Below are 19913 nucleotides of genomic sequence, written 5' to 3'. Positions count from 1 at the left end.
AGCCCGCGGAGCGCGGGCTGAGCGGGCCGGAGCCCGCGTGGGGGCGCGCGGAGCGGGCGCGAGGCCGCCTTTGCGGGGCCGCGCCGAGGAGGCGCCTAGGGGAGGAGGAGAAATCCCTGCGCGCCCGCCGCCGCCGCCGCCGCCGCCGCCGCCGCCGCCGCCGCCTCCTGGCCGCCCGCGCCCGCGCCCGCCGCCTCCTCCTCGGTGCGGTTCCACTGGGCGCGAGGAGCGGCCGCCGAGACCTCCGCCTGCGAACAAAGAGGAGGCCGGCAGGGCGGAGGCGTCTGCGGCGAGCATGGCGGACCGCAGCCTGGAAGGCATGGCTCTGCCCCTGGAGGTGAGGGCCCGCCTGGCCGAGCTGGAGCTGGAGCTGTCGGAAGGTAACCAGGCCCCCGCCCCGCTCCTCCTGCGCCGCGCTGTCACCACCTGGGAGGGCCCGGGCCGCCGGCGGGGGCCGCCTGGGGGCGGCGGCGGCGGCGCCCGGGCCCGGGGTTGGGGGAGGCGGCCGGCGGCGTGGTCCCCGAGGCCGGGCCGGGTGCGTGAGCGCCGCGGCCCCCGCCCTCCCGGCTCCGGCTTGGCGTTGTGCAGCCGCGATCCCCCTGCGCGCTGCGGCGGGGCCTTGGCGCGCAGCGGTAGCACGCAAGATGGAGCAACCTTTGGGGCCGGGAGCGAACGGCCTTGCGTGGAGAAGTGTGCGTTCTGCCCTCCTGGAGATCCGCGCGTCCTTGATGCTGCGGCGGCGCGCTGCGTTCGCTGACTGGGGACGGCCTGATGGTGCCGGCTGGCCTGGTTTTCCTGCGAAACTTGTCGTTGGACTTTGGAGATTTCGTTCCCCGGGGTCCCCCCCGGGCAGCCTGGCTTGCCGGCGGTCCCGGCGTGGCCAGAGGAGGATAGTACTACTATTGTTCGCGTGTGTTGTGGTGGGCTCGGGGAACGTCCTCCCTCAGGCCCGGGGCTTGTGCCTCGCGTCCACCGCGGTCCTGTGTGGAACTGGCTGCCGTGATTTCCTGGAGTGTTACCTACCGCTTTCTTCTCGCGATCATGTGCTCAACTGTCATTAAGTTTGAGGTCGGGTTTTGCTAGGTCTTCCCCTCACCCCCCCCCCCCAAAAAAAAAAAAAAAGCCCTCTAAAGTTCCACAGTGTGCAATGTTTCATTTATTTTAGCAGTCACCCTGGAGAGGCCACTCGTAGACCGTATGGGGATGGAATGGGTGGGGATAGGCCGGCTCCTCTTGAATTTATATTTGGAGCAGTTTAGCATGGTGAACTTTTTTTTTTTTTTTTTTTTGGTAACGGTTTCATCAGGGCTGTTGGCCAGAAAGTGAATTCGTTCGTGCCAGTTTTTCATCAGCAGGGAGGAGCTGATGCCGACTTTATGTTTGTCTTTTGAACACTTTTCCGAGTGTGGGGTCAGCGGCCCATTCCGATGCCCGCGCCCTGGAAATGTTCCCATTTCGAATTTGGCGTAATTCAGCCCGGGGAAACAGGCCGGTAGGAGGAGGAAAAACGAATCCTCTCTAAATTCTCTGCGCCTGTCACCCTCCTGACTCCTGGAAGACCCTGCTGAGGGCATTGCTAAAGGCAGGAGATACGGTGCGCGGTTCAGCTGGGAACAATATTCAGGTTTGCCTGGGTAGGCAAAGTGTGCAGCCAGGGCAGGTCGATTGCAGGACTAGAGTGACTGCTAGAAACCTTCGGCTCTGCTAATCTGATCTTGTCAGCCTTCAGGTACACATTTCTCCTCCCCTGTGTGGATTTTCTCCATAGCTTCACCAGGCCCTCTAGCTCTGTCTTCTTTTACAGCATCCCGCCATGCATGCCCTGTCTTACAAACAGGCCGCTCCGCTCTGTGTGCATCCTAGCCCGGTGAAGTGGCAGTACCCCACCTGTGCTGGCAGGGCCTGCTGCAGCTGTCTCAGCTCGCCGGGGTGCAGCCCCCTGCCAGTCAGGGAGCTGCCTCGTGTTTCTTCTGAGAGACTGCTGATGCCTGGGAATGCTCAGCTTGACTGCACACCCCCTCCCCTCCCCGCCAGGAGAGAGTTGCCTTTTTAGGTGACAGTACTCACCTGTCATCTTGCAGTCGCTCTAGGAGGGTGAGCGCTAAGTTCTCACCTGCCAGAGGGCTGGCTGCAAGATCACTTTTGACTAAGGCATACTGAGCCTAATTCCTTTGAACACTGTGTGTTGGTATAGCTTTTTTTTTTTTAAAAAGATTTAATGAGTTTCTTATTGAGTGACTGGGCAGAGAGGGGTGTGTATGTGTTTGCTCAGGAAGCTCGTATGTTTTTGTGTATAAACCTTGCTGAGACCTGACCTACACATTTAATAATAAAAAAAATCAGAGTTGTTGTGTTGCTGTGATCAGCTCCTGTCATCCCTTTCCTGCCGCCCCTCCCCTTTGCTCCCCCCACCCATTTTTCATTAGCTCTGCCATCTTTGACTTCCTTATGGAGCGTGGTTTTGTCTGTGTTGAGTTTATAGAGCTGTGCTTTAAGATCATCTGGAATTTTATGTCTTGTAAATATATAGAGTTGTTTTACTAGTTTTAATTAGATGAATCAAGTTGTTTTCCAGGATGGCTTAATAGGAACCTGCCCCCCCCCCCCCCCAATGGAGAGATCAAAAATCTCATTGTCTCTTTACATTGTGGAACTTAAAAAAAAAAAGAAAAAATTTTCCCAACACATCTACTTTCAAAGCAAAAACTTAAAACAACTTTTCATGCTGAATTATCTCAGGGTATTGCTTTCACATTTACTCTTCAATCAAAATTTATATGGAGGAAATTTTTTAAGTTGGCTGTCATTGTTTTATTAAAATATCAGGAAATATCACAAAAACATATGTGGGCTTTCCAGGGCTCCGTTCCTACCAAGGAGGATGGAAAAGAAATTCCATTTTAAGCACATAATGTAGACTGGGCAAAAAAAGAGTAGAATATTTTCTTAAAGTTCCTGTGAAGGCTGCCAGCCTTTAATGCATTGTATATTATCTAAATTTCAAAGCGCTGGTCCAGTGTTGGTTTTCACTGTGCATGGGGTGCTGTCTTGTAGACTAATGTTGTTTTTATTTTATTGGGGCCCTTGTTAGTTTGGTAACAGCTGCAGAACTCCCAAGTTCTTATCTTCCCGCCCAAGTTCTTATCTTCTCGCTCTGCGTTCTCCCTGCTCTTCTGTGTTACCATCGCGTCCTGCTACCCTCTAGCTGGGGAATGCGAAGCCTGAGTCGTATTGGAGAGCTACCCTGTCAGCAAGCTGCAGCAGCTTTCTGTGGGCAGTGGTGGTGGGCAGCCTGGGAGCCTCAGGTCCGGATAACTGCAGCCGTGCGCCGGGCCGCACGTGAGCGAGCCACGCCAGCATTTGGCAGAAGCAGCAGTGGGGGCTCCTTTCTGCCACCCGTTCTCTGGCCTGCTTTCTTGTTTCATGCAATCGCACATTGTTCCTTTTGGCTTTAAAGAACCTGAAAGCACACATCATCTGGCTTAAGGGAAAATTTTACCTGGGAACATGAAGCCAGTTTGAGAGGAAACAGGGAACTTCCCAAGGAGGACAGCTTCATGTTGCCTGGAACGGAAAAATGAGCTTCTTGGTTAACTGAGCATTTACTTCTTGGGCTGTGCCTGCACTGCAAACACTGAACTTGAATCTGCAGAAGGAGCTGCTTCCCAGTCTTTCAGGAGTGCAAAATGGTTTTGGTTTATTTATTTATTTATTTTTGCAGAAGGAATGCCTTTTTTTTTTTTTTTAAATCTGCACCACGTTTTACATCTTGTGGCTTTTTAATTGTTAGTGTGTCCACTAGTTTCTTCATGCTGATGAGAGTTTCTAAGTCTATGCTCTGCTTTGCTGGTTAATTTACAAGATTGCTTCACCAATATGTTGTATTCTACAGAGATCTTCAGAAAGTTCATGGACAATACATGTTATAAAAAAAACTTCATGGATTTCAGATTTTTTTTTGCACCACAGTAAACTTTCAATTTCATTTTTCATGAACTTTTTGGAATACTTTGTATAACAGTCCAACTCAACGTTTTCTCGGTGACCATGAAACTGGTAGAGGAAAGCTCACTTAAATGCCAGTTCTCTGTGTTTGTCAAAGAGCCACTGCTTTAAATTTTTTTTTTTTTTAATGTGGGTTAGGCCGTGGCCTGCAGCGCTGGCATCCTGTGCGGGTACCGGTTCAAGTCCCAGCTGCTCCACTTCTGATCCAGCTCCCTGACTGTGGCCTGGGAAAAGCAGTGGAAGATGGCCCAAGTGCTTGGGCCCCTGCAACCATGTGGGAAACCCGGAGAAAGCTCCTGGCTTTGGATAGACCCAGCCCTGGTCGTTGTGGCCATTTGGGGAGTAAACCAATGTTGGAAGATCTGTCTCTCTCTCTCTCTAAGTCTGCCTTTCAAATAAAAAATAAATAAATCTTAAAAATGTATGTTATATAAAAATTTTTATGTGAGCACTTTATGTGCATCTTGTATATTACTGTTACCAAAGAGAGAAATCTTAAGGAGATGACCAGTTGGAAGGTTTGTAGAGTATTTTTTTTTTAAAATAAGATTCATTTATTTATTTGGAAGTCAGAGTTAGAGAGAGAGAGAGAGAGAGAGAGATATATCCAAGTTCCATCTGCTAGTTCATTCCCCAGATGGTTACAATGGCTGGGCCTGGGCCAGGCTGAGAAACCAGGGGCCAGCAGCTTCATTTGGGTCTCCCACATGGGTAGCAGGGGCCCAAGCACCATCTTCCACTGCTTTTCCCAGGCCATAGCAAGGAGCTGGATCAGAAGTGGAGCAGCCGGGACTTGAACTGGCGCCCCTAAGGGATGCTGGCGTTGCAGGTGGTGGGTTTTCCTGCTATGCCAAAAGGCCAGCCCCCATTGGTAGATTTTGAGAGTGGTGTTTTCAGGCTATTGAGCACAGTAGATACACTTTGCTCTGGAACCTGAATTCTGTCTGCCTACCCGCCTCCTCAGCCTCTGGTCTCTCGTTGGAGGTGCTGCTGCTGCAGAGTGGCCGTCTGTGCCAGAGTTCCAGCCTCGTGGCCACCTGTGGAAGTGTGCTGGGAGGAGACTCGGCTTTCTCTCTACTGCCACCTAAACTTTGTGCACATTATTTTCTTCAAAAGGTAATTAGTTTACTCTGGAAAACAAATGTGTGGAAAACTCTTTCTTTCCAGAGTCTCGTTGATAATTTGTTGTGCTTGGGGGAGGGAGACAGGAAAATAATATCCGTGATGCAGCATTAAGCTGCTCCACTGGAGTCAGGCCTCAAACTTAGGGAAATGTGTTAACTTTGTTATGTCCATCTGAGAGCTGTCAGGGATAGCTGTGTGTGTGGTGGTGGATGAAATGGAATAATTGGCATGATAAATTTAAAATATTGTTACCTGCATTAAAAAAAACCCACATACATCCAGTGGCAGCATTGATGTTTGTGTTTTTACATATATAGACTTTTAAGAGTTCTTCAGAGTTATAGCAGTAGCTGGATTTGAATGTTCCTTTCTAGGTTAAGAATTTTAGATATCAGATTTAGCCGGGAGGCCAGGAAAGCAAATACACACCCACTCATCCACCCCCCACCCCCACTGACCCCCCCCCCCCACTCACACACAGACACTCATGGCCAGACGTGTATGATCGCTCCAAATGCTAATAAGGTATTTACAGTGCTACAGTCATGGTGCTTGGATCTGAACTTTATGAGGTTAAAGCTCTCCCAAGGTTCTCTATTTTGTTTCATGCTGGACCCACTAGTTTTATATTCTTGTTATGGTTTGGAGGCTACAGGCTGTGGGATGTTATGAGTCACTTTTTGCCTTCCTCCTCCCAGCCTTTTTCAAATGGGTTCTCTTTTTTTAGAACTGATTTTTTTTTTTTAAAGCAGTGATTTATGGGATGAGTTGTAGCATTCTTCTGAATTGCAAAGAGAACATATTGAATTATCTTAGTTTTGATGTCATATATATCAACTGACTCACCAGTTCAAATCCTAGTCATATTATTCAGATCATTTCTAGTTCTTATAATTACGCAGGCACCATAAAAAAAGGGAAACTCCTGGTTGGTGTTGTTTGACTTAGTTTTGGCAAGCTGTTTTTTTTTTTTTTTTTTTTTATCCTGGGGATAGGGGACATTTCCTGTTTTGTAAAGCGATTGATCAGTCACCTTCTGAGTGATGTGATCGGTTTCCGACCACTTCTTATTGTTTGGTGCTCTTCCCACATTCCACTTTCCTTTCTGTAAACCTGTTTTCAACATTGCTGGCTTTCATTGCCCTTCTTTTATGATTTTTATTGTGTGCCATGCAAGGTTACCCACTATTGTTGCCAGTGTTCTGTTCTTTCTTGCTGAGGGCCCAAAACCTTGTCACCTCTCGAAAGAAGTAATTGCATCCATTTGTTCGTGAAGATAATAGTGCCCTTAAAGAGCAGACTCTAATTGGGAATTCCAGCTGGTGTAGGGGTAGGAAGACAGGGGGTGACATGCCGAAGGGGTGAGCGTTAACTCTTCTGAGCATATACCTACCTTCTTTTCTTTCTTCTTTCTTCAGTGTCTAATTGGGGAATTAATTTTAGTAAGGCCTCCAGACAACGTAGGAAAATGCTAAGATACTGAGCTGTAACATTTTAAATGACAGTAAGCAGTCTGTTTTTGTGAGGGGTTGCCTTCTAGGTTCCTTGGATGACTTGGATTGTTACATGGGCTGTCTGTGTTGTGAGTTAGGATTTGAGAGAATTTTTTCCTTGAAGAGCTTTATACAATAGATGGGAAAAATCAGGTATGGAGGGATTCTGAGAAAGATAGTGAGTTGAACAGATTTTTTCTTCAGGCTGCTGGATTTAAGTCTCGGTTGTTACTGTTGTTATTAGCTTGGAAAGCTGTTTTTGTGTCCTAGATGAAAAGGTTGAAATCTGTGGGCCTGACCCAAACTAGTTGCATCAGCACCAGAGAGGGGATTCCTTCCATATTTATGCATGTGCACATTGAATTTTTTTAAAAAAATCTGAATTGTGTGGTTAGTTAGGTCACATTTTTCTCTGTATTTTATTTATTGGACAAATACTATGACATTAAAATTGTAAAATGCTAAATTATAGATGAACATGGTTCCTCTTCCATTCTAGTCTTTGTAATTTTGAAGTAATCTGAATCATGATGTTTTGCATTCCTTTAGCCTCAGTCTGATTTTTTTTTTAATTAAAATTTTTTATTTATTTGAGAGGCAGAGAAAGGAGGTGGAGCGATCATTCCCATTGGCTTGGTTCCCTTCCCAGATGCTCACAACAGCTGCAGCTGGGTCAGGACAAAGCCAGAGACCTGTAACACAACCTAGGGCTTCTAAGTGGTTGGCAGTGACTCATTTCCTGCTGCCTTCCAGGGCACACGTTAGCGGGAAGCTAGACTGGGAGATGGAACCCAGGTACTGCCATGTGAGATGTGTCTCAAGAGGCATCGTGACCACTGCAGCAGCTCCTGCCTTTGCTGTCATTTGTAGTTGTTGGACTGACAATATCGCAGTTTACATGTCCGTGGTCATTCCTTGTTGAGGGTTGGTTGAGTTTTCTTCCTTCTACTCTGAAGTTTGGTTTTTGGCTGGTAGTTTTAAAACAATTTTAAACAGGGCCTTATTTAAGGCCTGTTATCTAGATTTACGATCCTTGGAGTCTTCCCCTTTGCTTGCAGTTAAATCACAATGAAAATCTACTTGATTTTGAGAATGTCGTAACTCCGCTCTGGTTAATTCGTGTTGCAGCTTCAAGGCTGGAAGGCCTCATTGGAGACATCCATCAGCTCTCTCAGCTTAGGGTGCTGAGTGAGTTGTTGGAGGGAGCGGGAGGGGAATTGAAACCTTTGTGCTCCAGGTTGACTGTCTCATTGTGAAGCGCTGATCGCTCCAGATATGGGATTATCTGAAGCGCCATGCTTTCAAGCTCACAGTCGGAGATCAGAGTGGATGACTTTATTATATTATTTATTCATTTAACAAGCACTTATACAAACCCAGTCTGTGCTATGAGAGCTTACAGAGTGGCCAACCGGTGGTGGCTCTGTGAGCAGAGCCCTTGACCCCTTGGGTTCCTGTTAGATTTTTGCCTCCTGGTAGGTGCCCAGTAAGCAGTGGGGAGAAGTCCAGAGGCACAGTTAGTGAGCAGGGGCCACTTCAGCAGCACCATTCCTGGGTTCTGAGCCTGTGGTTGAGGAGGGAGGTGCTCATGGGGCTGACTTCTCTTCTGGATACTTGGTTCTGTACAGAGAGACAATGTATTCCCACAATCACTGGAGTGGAGTTCATCAAACAAGTAAAGCCTTAGAGACAGGGAAGTCCACACTCCCTGGAGTTTCTGCGGTCACTTCTCCTAAATTGCCCAATACAGCCAATCTTTTTTTTTTAATATTTATTTATTTGAAAGTCAGAGTACACTGAGAGAGGAAAGGAGAGAGAGAGAGAGAGAGAGAGAGAGAGAAAGAGACAGAGAGAGAGAGGGAGAGAGACCTTCTGCCTTCTATCTGTTGGTTCATTCTCCAGATGGCTGCAATGGCCAGGGCTGGGCCAGCCTGAAGCCAGGAACCAGGAGCTACTTGTGCATGATCCCACTTGGTTGGCAGGATCCCAAGCACTTGGGCCATCTGCCTCTGCTTTCCCAGGTCATTAGTAGGGAGCTGGATTGGAAGTGGAGCATCCAGGATATGAACCGGCTTTTTAGGCAGTGGCTTTACCTGCTACGCCACAGTGCTGGCCCCACAGCCAGTCTTCTATCTCAGGAGTTTTTGGATTTGTTTCTGGTTGCTCCTTTGCATTGACATGGGGTTACATTTCTTAACCTTGTCGTTCCAGGAAATATATTACCATACATTTTGTTTATTCCCTTTCTCACCAAACTGACATTCACTTCCCTGCCTTGGATGTACCCTGATGGTCTCAGTAAAGAAGTAACGGGAGGCCCAGGAGGCTTTGTAGTTGAGTTCACCTGAAATAAAAATGGAAAAGTGAGATTGTGTTACTGAACGTGCTGGAGGATTCTGAGTCTCTCCGCAGGAGCAGACTACTACAGAACGGACTTGTGTTCTTCCTCTTGCAGATAGAGCATGGCTGGTTATGTCAGTATTCAGGTTGCTCACGTGTTGACAGAAGGTGGCTCATTAGTTCCTACATCAGGAGTTCCAGCACAGCCAAAAGCAGTTGCAGGGCCTGAGATGTCCGGTGGAGCCCTTTAGTTGGCCGGATGTGCTAGGAGGGCCAGGTTCACTTAGCGGCCGTTAGTACGCGGGGCTCGGTTTTTAGTGTGCTGGGACTTCACAGCCCACAGACCCATTTGTACATCATGGTTGCTTCTCGGGGTCTTTCTCTAACTCTTCCTCGGAGGAGTTCGTGCCTGGCTCCTGCGACCAGCCTGGCTCCTGAGGAGCCTCTCCCTGGTGTCTGCAGAGTTCAGCTGGGGTCAGCAGGTCTGTCCCAGCTGCAGCCCCCTCGGCTGCCCAGTGCTGTTAGTAAGCCCTGCCTTCAGCCTCGGAGTCCTGTCACAGCCCTGCTTGGGAAATGTCCACTTGTCCCTTTCCCCTGGGTGTTGCTGTCAGCTGGGGCAGAGCTCCACTTCTCCTTACCTCAGTCTGTGTTGGGGACTTGAGGGGGACAGCGACCATCCTGCAGATCCTAGTAGAGGAGGCAAGTGGGACAGAGCGGCTTTCCAAGGATCCGGCCTGGGTCTGGGGGCAGGGGATTGACTGTCACCGGGTTTCATCGGAAATCTTAATCTTTTTGGGCAGGAGGCACTGCCGCTTGTTCTTGGTTATGTTTAGTCTTTGTAGTTTCTGGGAAAAATGATTCTCAATGAGGTTCCAGGAATTACATCTGTACAAGAAAAGAGTGACCTCTCTCGAAGCTTCCCTGTTGCTAAGCAGAGTGATTGTAGTCATTTTTTTAAGCAGCCACCGATCACTTATGAAGCAATCAATTTTTCATTCTTTTATGTAGAGTGCTTTTATTCCAAGTTAAGTGCCCCTGCGATTTAATAGTGGTCTCCAGTTCTTGCAGGGATTGGGGCCATAGTTAATGGACGTGAACCTTGCTCATCTACGCCCCCACCCCAGAGACCTAGAGTCTTAGTAGGAGCGGATAGTGCATAAGTGAGACTTCAAAATCCAATGTTATACAATGCTGTGAACAGAGACTGTTATCTCTGTCCATCGTGTAACCAGAGTTCTACCTGGTGTAACAATTAACTTAATGGCCACCCATTACTGGTACAAAATGCTGTGAAGATATTTAAGTAAAGAGTGGTCTCAAAAAGATACTGTATTTTCACAACTACAATTTGCTTATTAAAGTCAGAATTGTGACTCTCTTAAGTTATCCTGTTTTTATTTTTAGATCCTTGACAGGGAGCTATTTGTTATAATTGTGAAGGTAATCTAATGAGTAGAGAATATTGTTAGAACATATATATTATCCTTTTCTTTACATGAATGGAAAAAAAATGTTAGTCCAGGTAAATGTTGGCAGGAATGATCATATTTCAATTAGATAAGATTTTTGTTCAGCATGTACTTGTCCTGAGGAGAGTATCTCAAGAAATATTCTAGAGCATGTGTCTTTTTAAAATTTTATTTATTTATTTATTTATTTGAGAGGCAGCATTACAGAGAGAGGGAGAGACAGAGAGAAAGGTCTTCCATCTGCTGGTTCACTCCCAAAATGCTCAACGTCCAGAGCTGAGCCGATCTGAAGCCAGAAGCCAGGAGCTGCTTCTGGGTGTCCCACGCATGTTCAGGGGCCCAAGCATGTGGGCCATCTTCCACTGCTTTCCCAGGCTATACCAGAGAGCTGGATTGAAAGAGGAGTAGCTGGGGTATGAACTTATGCCCATAAGGGATGCCAGTACCGCAGGCGGAGGCTTAACCTACTGTGCCACAGCACCAGCCCCGAGTACCTGCTTTTATTCTGACTCATTTTCCCCACATCCTTATCCTTGATCATTCCTATTTGCCCCAGAATTGTGAATCCGTGTATCTGAGATGTTAATTATGTGTGTGTGTGTGTGTACACACATGTATGGGTATGAGTGTTCCTTTTCCCTTTAATATGGGCTATTTGAATGTTGTTAGGCAGTAACAACTTTTCACTTCCTCGGTCAGAAAATATTAATAAAGACAGTTATGTGAGTCTCAGGAGCCCCTGAAGATTTTCCTGTTATGTTAAATAAATTCTGAAACAGATAGCTTTCTGTATTATGTCTTTACATTGAATTTTATTTCTTTTTTAAGATTTTATTTATTTACTTGAGAGGCAGAGTTAGAGAGAGAGAGAGAGAGATCTTCTGTCCGTTGGTTCACTCCCCAAACGGCTGCAATGGCTGGAGCTGGACTGATCTGAAGCTAGGGACCAGGAGCTTCTTTTGGGTCTCCCATGTGGGTAGAGGGGCCCAAGTACTTGGGTCATCTTCTACTGCTTTCCTAGGCCATTAGCAGGGAGCTGGATTGGAAGAGGAGCAGCTGAGACTCAAACCAGTGCCCAGATGGGATGCCAGCCCCGAAGGCAGATGCTTAACCCACGACACAGTGCCGGCCTCAAACTTTCTTTTTGAGTGTTGTGATTGCCTCCCACATGATAGTTTAGATGTAAAATGTGGAATATTGATTTTGTCTTCAGTTCAGTTTTGCCTGTTTATGATTACACCTGTTCTATAAGCTGTGCATACTGCTCAGTCTTGTCCTAGTTGGCATTGTGGTTATCAGAGTTAAGGGAAACAATCTATTTGCTGGTTTTAAGTATTTTAAATCCAAAGTTGCAATAGCCAGGACTGGACCAGGCTGAAGCAGGGAGCTGAGAATTCAACCCAGGTTTCCTACATGGGTGACAGGAACCCAGTTACTCGTGCTGTAATTTCTGCCTCCCAGGGTTTGCATTAATAGGAAGCTGAAATTGGGAATGGATCCAGATATCAAACCCAGGCATGCCAGTGTGGGATGCAGGTGTGCTGACTGGTATCTTAATTGCTAGACCAAACACCTGTCTACATCTGTCTACACTTTTTTTTTTTTTTTGAGCAAGACCCCTCTACACTTTCAGTTACTTAAGTGTCATCAGATTTGTGGACTATTTGTAGAGACATTTGAGCTTTTTTTCCCTTGGATTGTGGCTGGTCTTTGCCTGGCTGGGTCATCCCCTCAGTGGTATGTGCTTTAGCTTAGGAAGCCTGTTTCAGCTGCGTTAGATGCCAGATAGTCAGGACCAAGCTTTACAAGAAATCGCACATTGCCTTCTCACTCGTCTTCCCTGTCTTTTGCGTGCTGGTTGTGTGGTGTTGTTGTATTTTAAGATTTATTTATTTGTTTGAAAGGCAGAGTTACAGAGAGGCAGAGGCAGAGAGAGAGAGGTCTTCCATCTGCTGGTTCACTCCCCAGATGGCCACAACGGCAGAGCAGATCCAAAGCCAGGAGCCAGGAGCTTCTTCTGGGTCTCCCACAAGGGTGCAGGGGCCCAAGGACTTGGGCCATCTTCTACTTCTTTCTCAGGCTATAGCAGAGAGCTGGCTGGGAAGTAGAGCAGCAGGACTAGAACCGGTGCCCATATGGGATGCCAGCACTGCAGGCGGCAGCTTTAACTTGCTGTGCCACAGCGCTGGCTCTGCTGGTTGTGTTTTGTTCTTGTGAGTGACTCTGAGGACCCTGGCCTCTGTTTGGGAGTGCCCCAAGCCACAGTGGGTTTGACACGTAAAGTTGTTTGTGTTAACTGCTCTAATTCATGGGATGGGTAATAAAGATGCTTTTGTCTGAACAGTGCTTGAAAATTAGGACATGCCAGCAACTTGGGTATGGGATGACCCTGTGGGTAGAAAGCACTCAGCTTTTGTCATGCCTTAAAAACTCTGCTTATCAATTTTCCTATTTTACACTTAGAATTTCTGCAGTTTGTTCCGGGAGATACTTCCTTAGAGCGTAAGTTAGCAGTAGAAACACTCTCTGGAGATTTAGATGGGATAAGTTTGCAATATTATGTTTTGGTTTCTATTTGTTTAATATCAAATGTAGTGAGCTTTTTCAGTAGCTGAACATGTTCCCTTCATGTTGCTATGTCTTTAGGTGCGAGTGTCCTTGTGTGTGTGTGCATACAGATATGCACACATACCCTTAATTAGTACAATAACATTTGATTACAGTTCATTTGATTAGGTAGAGATGGCTTTCACCCTGTGAGAACTTTTGAATTATCTCTTTTCTTTAAGCATTTATTTCATTAGTAGTTTTATGAATGAGCCTCTCTGTTAGGCACCGTGGGAGTGATGACAACCTGTTTTATAATCCGGAAGGAACTAATACACAGTGTGTGATAGATAGATTCAGTATTGATAGCACAAACGAATAATTGAGTTGGCCCTACCGCAAGTCAGTGTGGAATTAGGTGCCAAATGAGTGGTCTCAGCAAGAAGTGCTCTGAGTTTAGAAGAAGGACTTCTTGGACTGTGGCTGCATGGACTGCAGAGCTGCAGAGTCAAGGTGTGGGGAGCTTGGGGTCAGAGGTTGGGGAGCTGGGTGCTGGAAGGCTTGGGGGTGGCCAGAGATAGTGATGTCTTGGGGTCGGCTGTGTCTGGATGAGGCTGTCCTCCAGGTCTCTGGGCCGCTGCTGCTTCTGGCATCCAGGGTGTTGACCCTGGTGAACCATTGCACTTGGGCCTGGGTGTGTCCTTTCCTGTTTCTCAAAGACACATATACATGATTTGGGACATTATTATTATTTTTTTAATCTTCATGTATGTTCTGTCCGATATAGTTGTTGGATAATTTTCAACATTGCTTTTAAATACAAATTCTGCTCTCTGAATATGACTGTTGAACCTTGGGGATGACTGTGTGTGGCCTTCCCATTTTCTGAGCAAGTTTATGGAGACACAGGGAGGTGTCAGTGGCTGCCCCAGTCCAGCCTACCACGCCCTAAGGCAAACTCTACTTTCTTTCTTTTTTTTTTTTTTAAAGATTTTATTTATTTATTTGAGAGATAGAGTTACAGAAAGTGAAAGAGACAGAGAGAAAGGTCTTCCGCCAGTTGGTTCACTCTCTAAATGGCCGCAACGACCGGAGCTGCACCGATCTGAAGCCAGGAGCCAGGAGCTTCTTCCGGGTCTCCCACGTGGGTGCAGGGGCCCAAGGACTTAGGCCATCTTCTACTGCTTTCTCAGGCCACAGCAGAGAGCTGGATTGTAAGAGGAGCAGCCAGCACTAGAACCGGTGCTCACATGGGATGCTGGAACTGCAGGCAGTGGTTAAACCTACTGTGCATGGCACCGGCCCCCAGCCCTGCAAACTCTACTTTCTAACAAGTGCTGCGAGTACTGCAGCAAATAAACCAGGAACAAAACCTAAAGGAGCCCCGTGCTTCAGTATTTTAAATGCATGTTCATGTGTGTCGTGTGCATATGTGTGTTGTGTGTGTTGCACATGTTGTATGCATATGTATTTTACATGTTGGGTTTGTGTATTGTGTATATGTCATGTGAGCCTGTGTTGTATGTAATTTCTGTGAAACAAGTTGTGTGTGAATTGTGCTGGGTGTGTTTTTGTGAGTTGTATGTTGTGTGTTTGCACTGTGCATTTTGCAAATTGAGTCTTCCACGGATGTGTGTTTTATACATGCATGTGTGAATTGTGCATAGTGTGTGTGTGTGTGTCGCCAGTGTGAGAGAGAACGGAGAATCCACATGAGTGTAAATCATGAATTACAGATCATCTTGAGCCAGCGAGTCCTCCTGAGAATTGGGAAACAGCAGGTGGGTTTGGTCAGCATCTCTGAACACCCTTCTGGCCCACAGAAGATTCCCGTGGCCCTCAATTCTGCGTCCGGCCTTCGTGGCCTGCTCAGTGCTGTGTTTTACGTTGTCTGCAGATCCGTCATGGAGCTTTGGCTGTGCTGTCTCCTTGTCTGGTTTCAAGGAGCTTCTTCCCCTTCTGTCCTTGAGCATCAACCCTCGCTTTGAATTTAGAAGGAAACTTAATGTTTTCTCTTACGCTGCATACTTGTCACTATGTTTTTTATTTTTAAAAGATCTATGTTTTATTTATTGGAAAGGCAGAGTTAGAGAAAGAAAAATAGGGAGAGAGAGAGAGAGAGAGAGAGAGAGAGAGAGAGAAAGAGATTCTATGCACTGGGTTACTCCCCAAATAGCTGCAATGGCTGGAGCTGGGCCAGCCTGAAACCAAGTGCCAGGAGCTTCCCTCAGGTATCCCATGTGGGTGCAGGGGCCCAAGTATGTGCGTCATCTTCCACTGCTTTCCTAGGCCATCAGCTGGATCCGAAGTGGAGCATCTGGGACTTGAACCTGTGCCCATATGGGATGCCGGTGCTGCAAGTGGTGGCTTTATCTGCTACACCACAGCACCAGCCCCAGGGCTTCACTCTGAAGGAATGGGATTGAAGGGGAACCCTCTCAGGGACAGGGACCCCCTACTCCCCATCTCAGTGCCCACCCTTCGTACCTCCCTCCTCTCCTTCAGTAACTTTAATAAGTCTAGCTTTATTACTGTGTGGAATGCTTCAATCTGCAGTTATGCAGATGGTGAAACAAACTCTGTTATTTAAGGTTAGAGGAGATCCCCTTTGGTCTGCATGCTTTTCAGTTAGAAGGAGAATGTTTCTTCCAGGTCACAATGATCCTATTTCTTCTCTGTGGTGTTGCTGTGAATTTGCGGTGCAATCAGAAGATTGTGTGCTGAGTCAGCAGCCCCTGCCTTCAAATGCGTGGTGCCTGGTGTGGCCTGGTGGGGTCTTGTGCGTGGCGACAGGTTGGCCGTGGGGCTGGTTCTGACAGTTTTTCTGTGAGATGTCAGGTGAGGTAATAGTTGAGAGACCTTTGTCTGTTCGTCTGTCCATCCATCCGTTTCAGGCATCCTTGCCTGCTTAGCCTCTGATCCACTTTGTGCTCCCGCCTGTACCCTACAGCTCCCCTCCTCTGCTGTCTGTGGCAAACCGGCCCTCTTCCTCTGCTACAGTCTTGCCTACCTGCCAAGCTCTGGCTTAATTCTCACCTGAGAGTCCTTTGTTCCCCCTGTTGGGGATATCTGCCTTTTTTCTTTTCTTTTCTTTTTTTTTTTTTTTTTTATAGATTTATTTGTTCATTTGAAAGTCAGTTACAGAGAGAGAGAAGAGACAGAAACAAAGAGAGATCTTCCATCTGCTGGTTCACTCCCCAAATAGCTGCAGTGGCCAGGGCTGGGCCTGCCTGAAGCCAGGAGCCAGGAGCTCCATCCAGGTCTTGCACGTGGGTGGTAGTGACCCAAGTTCTTGAGCCGTCATCTGCTGCCTCCCAGCGCATGCATCAGCAGCGAGCTGGCATCTGGAGTGGAGCTGGGTCTCGAACCCAGGCACTCCTACATGGAATGCAGTTGGCTGCTGTGCCAAGTGCCCACCCCGCAAACAGCATGCTCATTGAGAAACTTGTTTGTAGCACAATACAATGTTAAAAAAAAAGTCTGAATACACATGAATGTGTAAGCTATTACTGGTGGTTACCTTTTGGAGAGTGGTGTTAGTAGTGAGAACATTTACTGTTTGCCTTTGACAAATTTCTATATTTTGTGTTTTTTTATTTAAAGAAAAGAACTTTTATGTTCCAGGACAAAAATTATGATTTATGGTATAGAGTCTTCTATAATAACAGTAATGAAAATTTTGTCAAGATAAACTCACACAACTGTTGGTCACTACAAATCAAAGTTGCCATTAAAACTTAAACAGATCTTGTTTTCTTCCATGACAAAAGCCAATCTGCACTCCTTCCTGTTTTTCTTGTGGAACCCTTTCCTGTAGCTCTGGGTGCTCAGTTTCTGGCTGCTTTGCAGTTTGGCCTCTTCTCGGGGGTGGGTGGGGGGGGTGGGGGGGGGGAGTGTGTCCTGGAATAGTTCTTGGGAAGCTACTTCTGTCTTGTGGGCCCACAGGAGCCCGAGGGCTCTGATCACACACCTTGATGAAAGTACCTTGCTCCTGGCCCCGGCCCGTATCCAGACTCAACTGGCTATTTCAGCACATGTGGTCAGCAGTCCCAGGCACACCCCGGCTGTGACCCATGGTAAGCCTGTTCCGTTGCTGCTGCCCCTGCTGTTCTGTGCCTGTTGGCAGGTACTCAAGCCTCGTGGTAACTTCACTGTATTTTACCACCAATTCAGAAGCCTTGCCACTTACTGTGGTCGCCCGAGGAACGGATCCGCAGGTGTGGTTTTGCTGCCCTAAGTCAGGTCTCCAGAATTTCAGGCTCAGGGTGATTCCAGTGCAGCTGGCCAGCCTGTGGGAGCCAGTGGCTTCTCCACTGTTTTTGAGTTAGTCATGTATTCACGTCACTGTATCTGAGTAGAAAAAAAGCAGGCAAGACAATTCTGGCTTCATCTTGTGTCTGCTACTCCCCAGCTCTGTGAACTTGGCTGAACCGCTAATCTCTCTTGTTTTTCCCTGGAGATTGTGAGCATTTTGGAGGATAGGGGGTGGTTTCTTTTGCTGCTTTTTCCAGTTTTCCTGGTAGGTGCTCAAGGAATGAAAAGGACAGTTTGAAGAGCATTAAGGTTTAGAATCATGTAGGTTATGTGAACTTCTATTATTTCAAGTAAATAGCTCTACTCCCCCACTAATGCAGTGGAGAAAGAACTCTAATAACTGTTCTTCCTTTCTCCATTAGAGCCACAAGTCAGGGTGGAAAACACTAGTTAAGTGCTACTTTTATGCCAGCATTCTGGATAACAGTGGAGTACTTAATAGTGGAGTACTTTAACTGGAGTTAAAGCACTGTATACATGCAGAGGTACAGACTTTGAGCATCTATGAAGGGATGAAAAAAAGAAAGTGCTGCTTTGCGTGATTCCTAACCTGGCTATTTACCTTGTATCAGCAGATCATGTTCAGGGGCAGCTGAATTCCCTGCAAGACTTATGGCATGTTCCTGCTGTTAGATCCTGTGGGAGACACGCCTGGCTCTTGTTTTTATTTTGATTTTATTAACTTCACCTCCTTCACTTGATTGATGGGGTTCTTTTTTGGAAAGTCGCTGAAGAGGAAAGTGGTGTGAGATCCTTCTTGGGGTTTCTGCAATTTAAGCTGTGGCTCTGAGGTTTCTGTGAGTCAGCATTTCATATGAGAGGGGTGGACCAGGACTACATCCCAGTCAAGCTGTGCCTTGTCACCTGGTGCCGAAAATGTAGATTCTCCAAGACTTTTGTTAGAGCAAATCCAAAAGCTCCAAAAAAACCGTGTGTGTTGTTTTTCTGTTGAAATCTACACAACTCACATACAATACTTGGAGTTTAAGTAGTGTTTTTATGTGAAGCTTTCTAGAATCATTAAAAATATGTTCCATACAAAATACTAGATATTGTAATTATTGGAATTGTCTGATTGAAATTCTTGCTTTAAATTACATAATTATTTGTTACTTATTCTCTCCTCCTTTTCTTAGTTAAAATTGTGCTACCTAGAACTGTGCACGGTGTTAATGATGGACAGCATTTAGTTATAGACTGGTTAGTAATGAAAAGTGGTCACACATTTAATGCATACACTTATGTTTTATGAGTCATCTGAAGTAAAAAATAAATATTGAGAAGACTCATTTCTCATAACTGCAGAAAGTTATGATTTTTTTTTTTTTTTTTTTGTATTCTGGAAACCTGAATCTTCAAAGCTCTGTGTGTCTTTTTCAAGGTCAACTCCAATGAATATATCTACCCTTCACCGGCCTGAGGTCAGTGAGTACAGGTGCTGGATTAATGTTTTTGGGATTTGCTTGTCATAATTCAACTAATTCTTATTAGTTGATAATTAATACATTTCATAGTTATGGAGGTTTAATGTACTTTTTGAGTTTTATGCAAATTCTAGCAGGAATCTGTGAAACCTCTGTTTTGCTATTACAAATTATAATGTGTTAAATTAGGAATTTTTAAAAAAGATTTATTTATTTATTTGAAAGAGTTACAGAGAGAGGAAGAGACAGAGAGAGACATCCTCCATCTGCTGGTTCACTCCCCAGATGGCCGCAACGGCCGGGGCTGTGCCAATCCAAAGACAGGAGCCAGGGGCTTCCTCCAGGCTTCCCACGTGGGTGTAGAGGCCCAAGGACTCGGGCCATCTCACACTGCTTTCCCAGGCCACAGCAGAGAGCTGGATTGGAAGAGGTGCAGCTGGGACTAGAAGTGGCGACCATATGGAATGCTGGCGTTTCAGGCCAGGGCTTTAACCCTCTGTGCCACAGCGCTGGCCCCTTAAATTAGGAATTTTAATTCTTCTGTCCTAATATTTTACAATGTATTTTTATATGTGTATTTGATGTTTTAAAATGATCTTATGCATTAATATCTTAGAACATCAAAAATATTTTAGAATATATATATTTTAAAATTTCAAAAGGAACATAAAAATTGGGGTACATAGATTTTATTTTTTAAAAGATTTTTAATCTATTTATTTGAGAAATAGAGTTACAGAGAGAGACACAGACAGAGAGAAAGGTCTTCCATCTGCTGATCCTCTCCCCAAATGGCCACAATAGCTGGAGCTGGGCGGATCTGAAGCCAAGAGACAGGAGCTTCTTCCAGGTCTCCCATGTGGGTGCAGGGGCCCAAGCACTTGAGCCGTCTTCCAATACTTTCCAAGGCACATTAGCAGGGTGCTGGATTGGAAGAGGATCAGCTAGGACAAGAACTGGTGCCCATATGGGATGCTGGCGTCACTGGTGGAGGCTTAGCTCACTATGGGCCCCAATTTTTTTTTGAAATTTTTGGTACATAGATTTTAAAAAGTCATTTGTGATCTTACAGTTCTAACGTAGTATCAATATATTTTATTTTTCCATAGGATTTTAAAGATGGTTAATCCAGAAGTATAGCAATGATAATGTTAATGCCATCTAGTTTATAACATAGTTTTTTTTTTTTTTTAATT

General features: G+C 46.1%; 1 protein-coding gene across 2 annotated transcripts in view; it reads left to right on the top strand.

Annotated features, from left to right (window-relative positions):
- Nucleotides 1-231: 231 nt before the first annotated feature.
- The window catches only part of DIP2C (disco interacting protein 2 homolog C), a 485199-nt gene continuing 465517 nt past the window's right edge, over nucleotides 232-19913 (top strand). The window contains exon 1 of one of the 2 annotated variants that reach the window (XM_062211075.1): nucleotides 232-380. In XM_062211075.1, the coding sequence (XP_062067059.1) occupies nucleotides 296-380 (85 nt within the window). In that variant the 5' untranslated portion in view covers nucleotides 232-295. The remainder of the gene's footprint in view (nucleotides 381-19913) is intronic. The other variant, XM_062211076.1, reaches the window with a different exon arrangement.

Source organism: Lepus europaeus, chromosome 14, assembly GCF_033115175.1.
Source record: "Lepus europaeus isolate LE1 chromosome 14, mLepTim1.pri, whole genome shotgun sequence".
Taxonomy (NCBI): Eukaryota; Metazoa; Chordata; class Mammalia; order Lagomorpha; family Leporidae; genus Lepus; species Lepus europaeus.
Note: the sequence above shows the minus strand (reverse complement) of the source record. Positions and strands in the feature narration are given on the sequence as shown.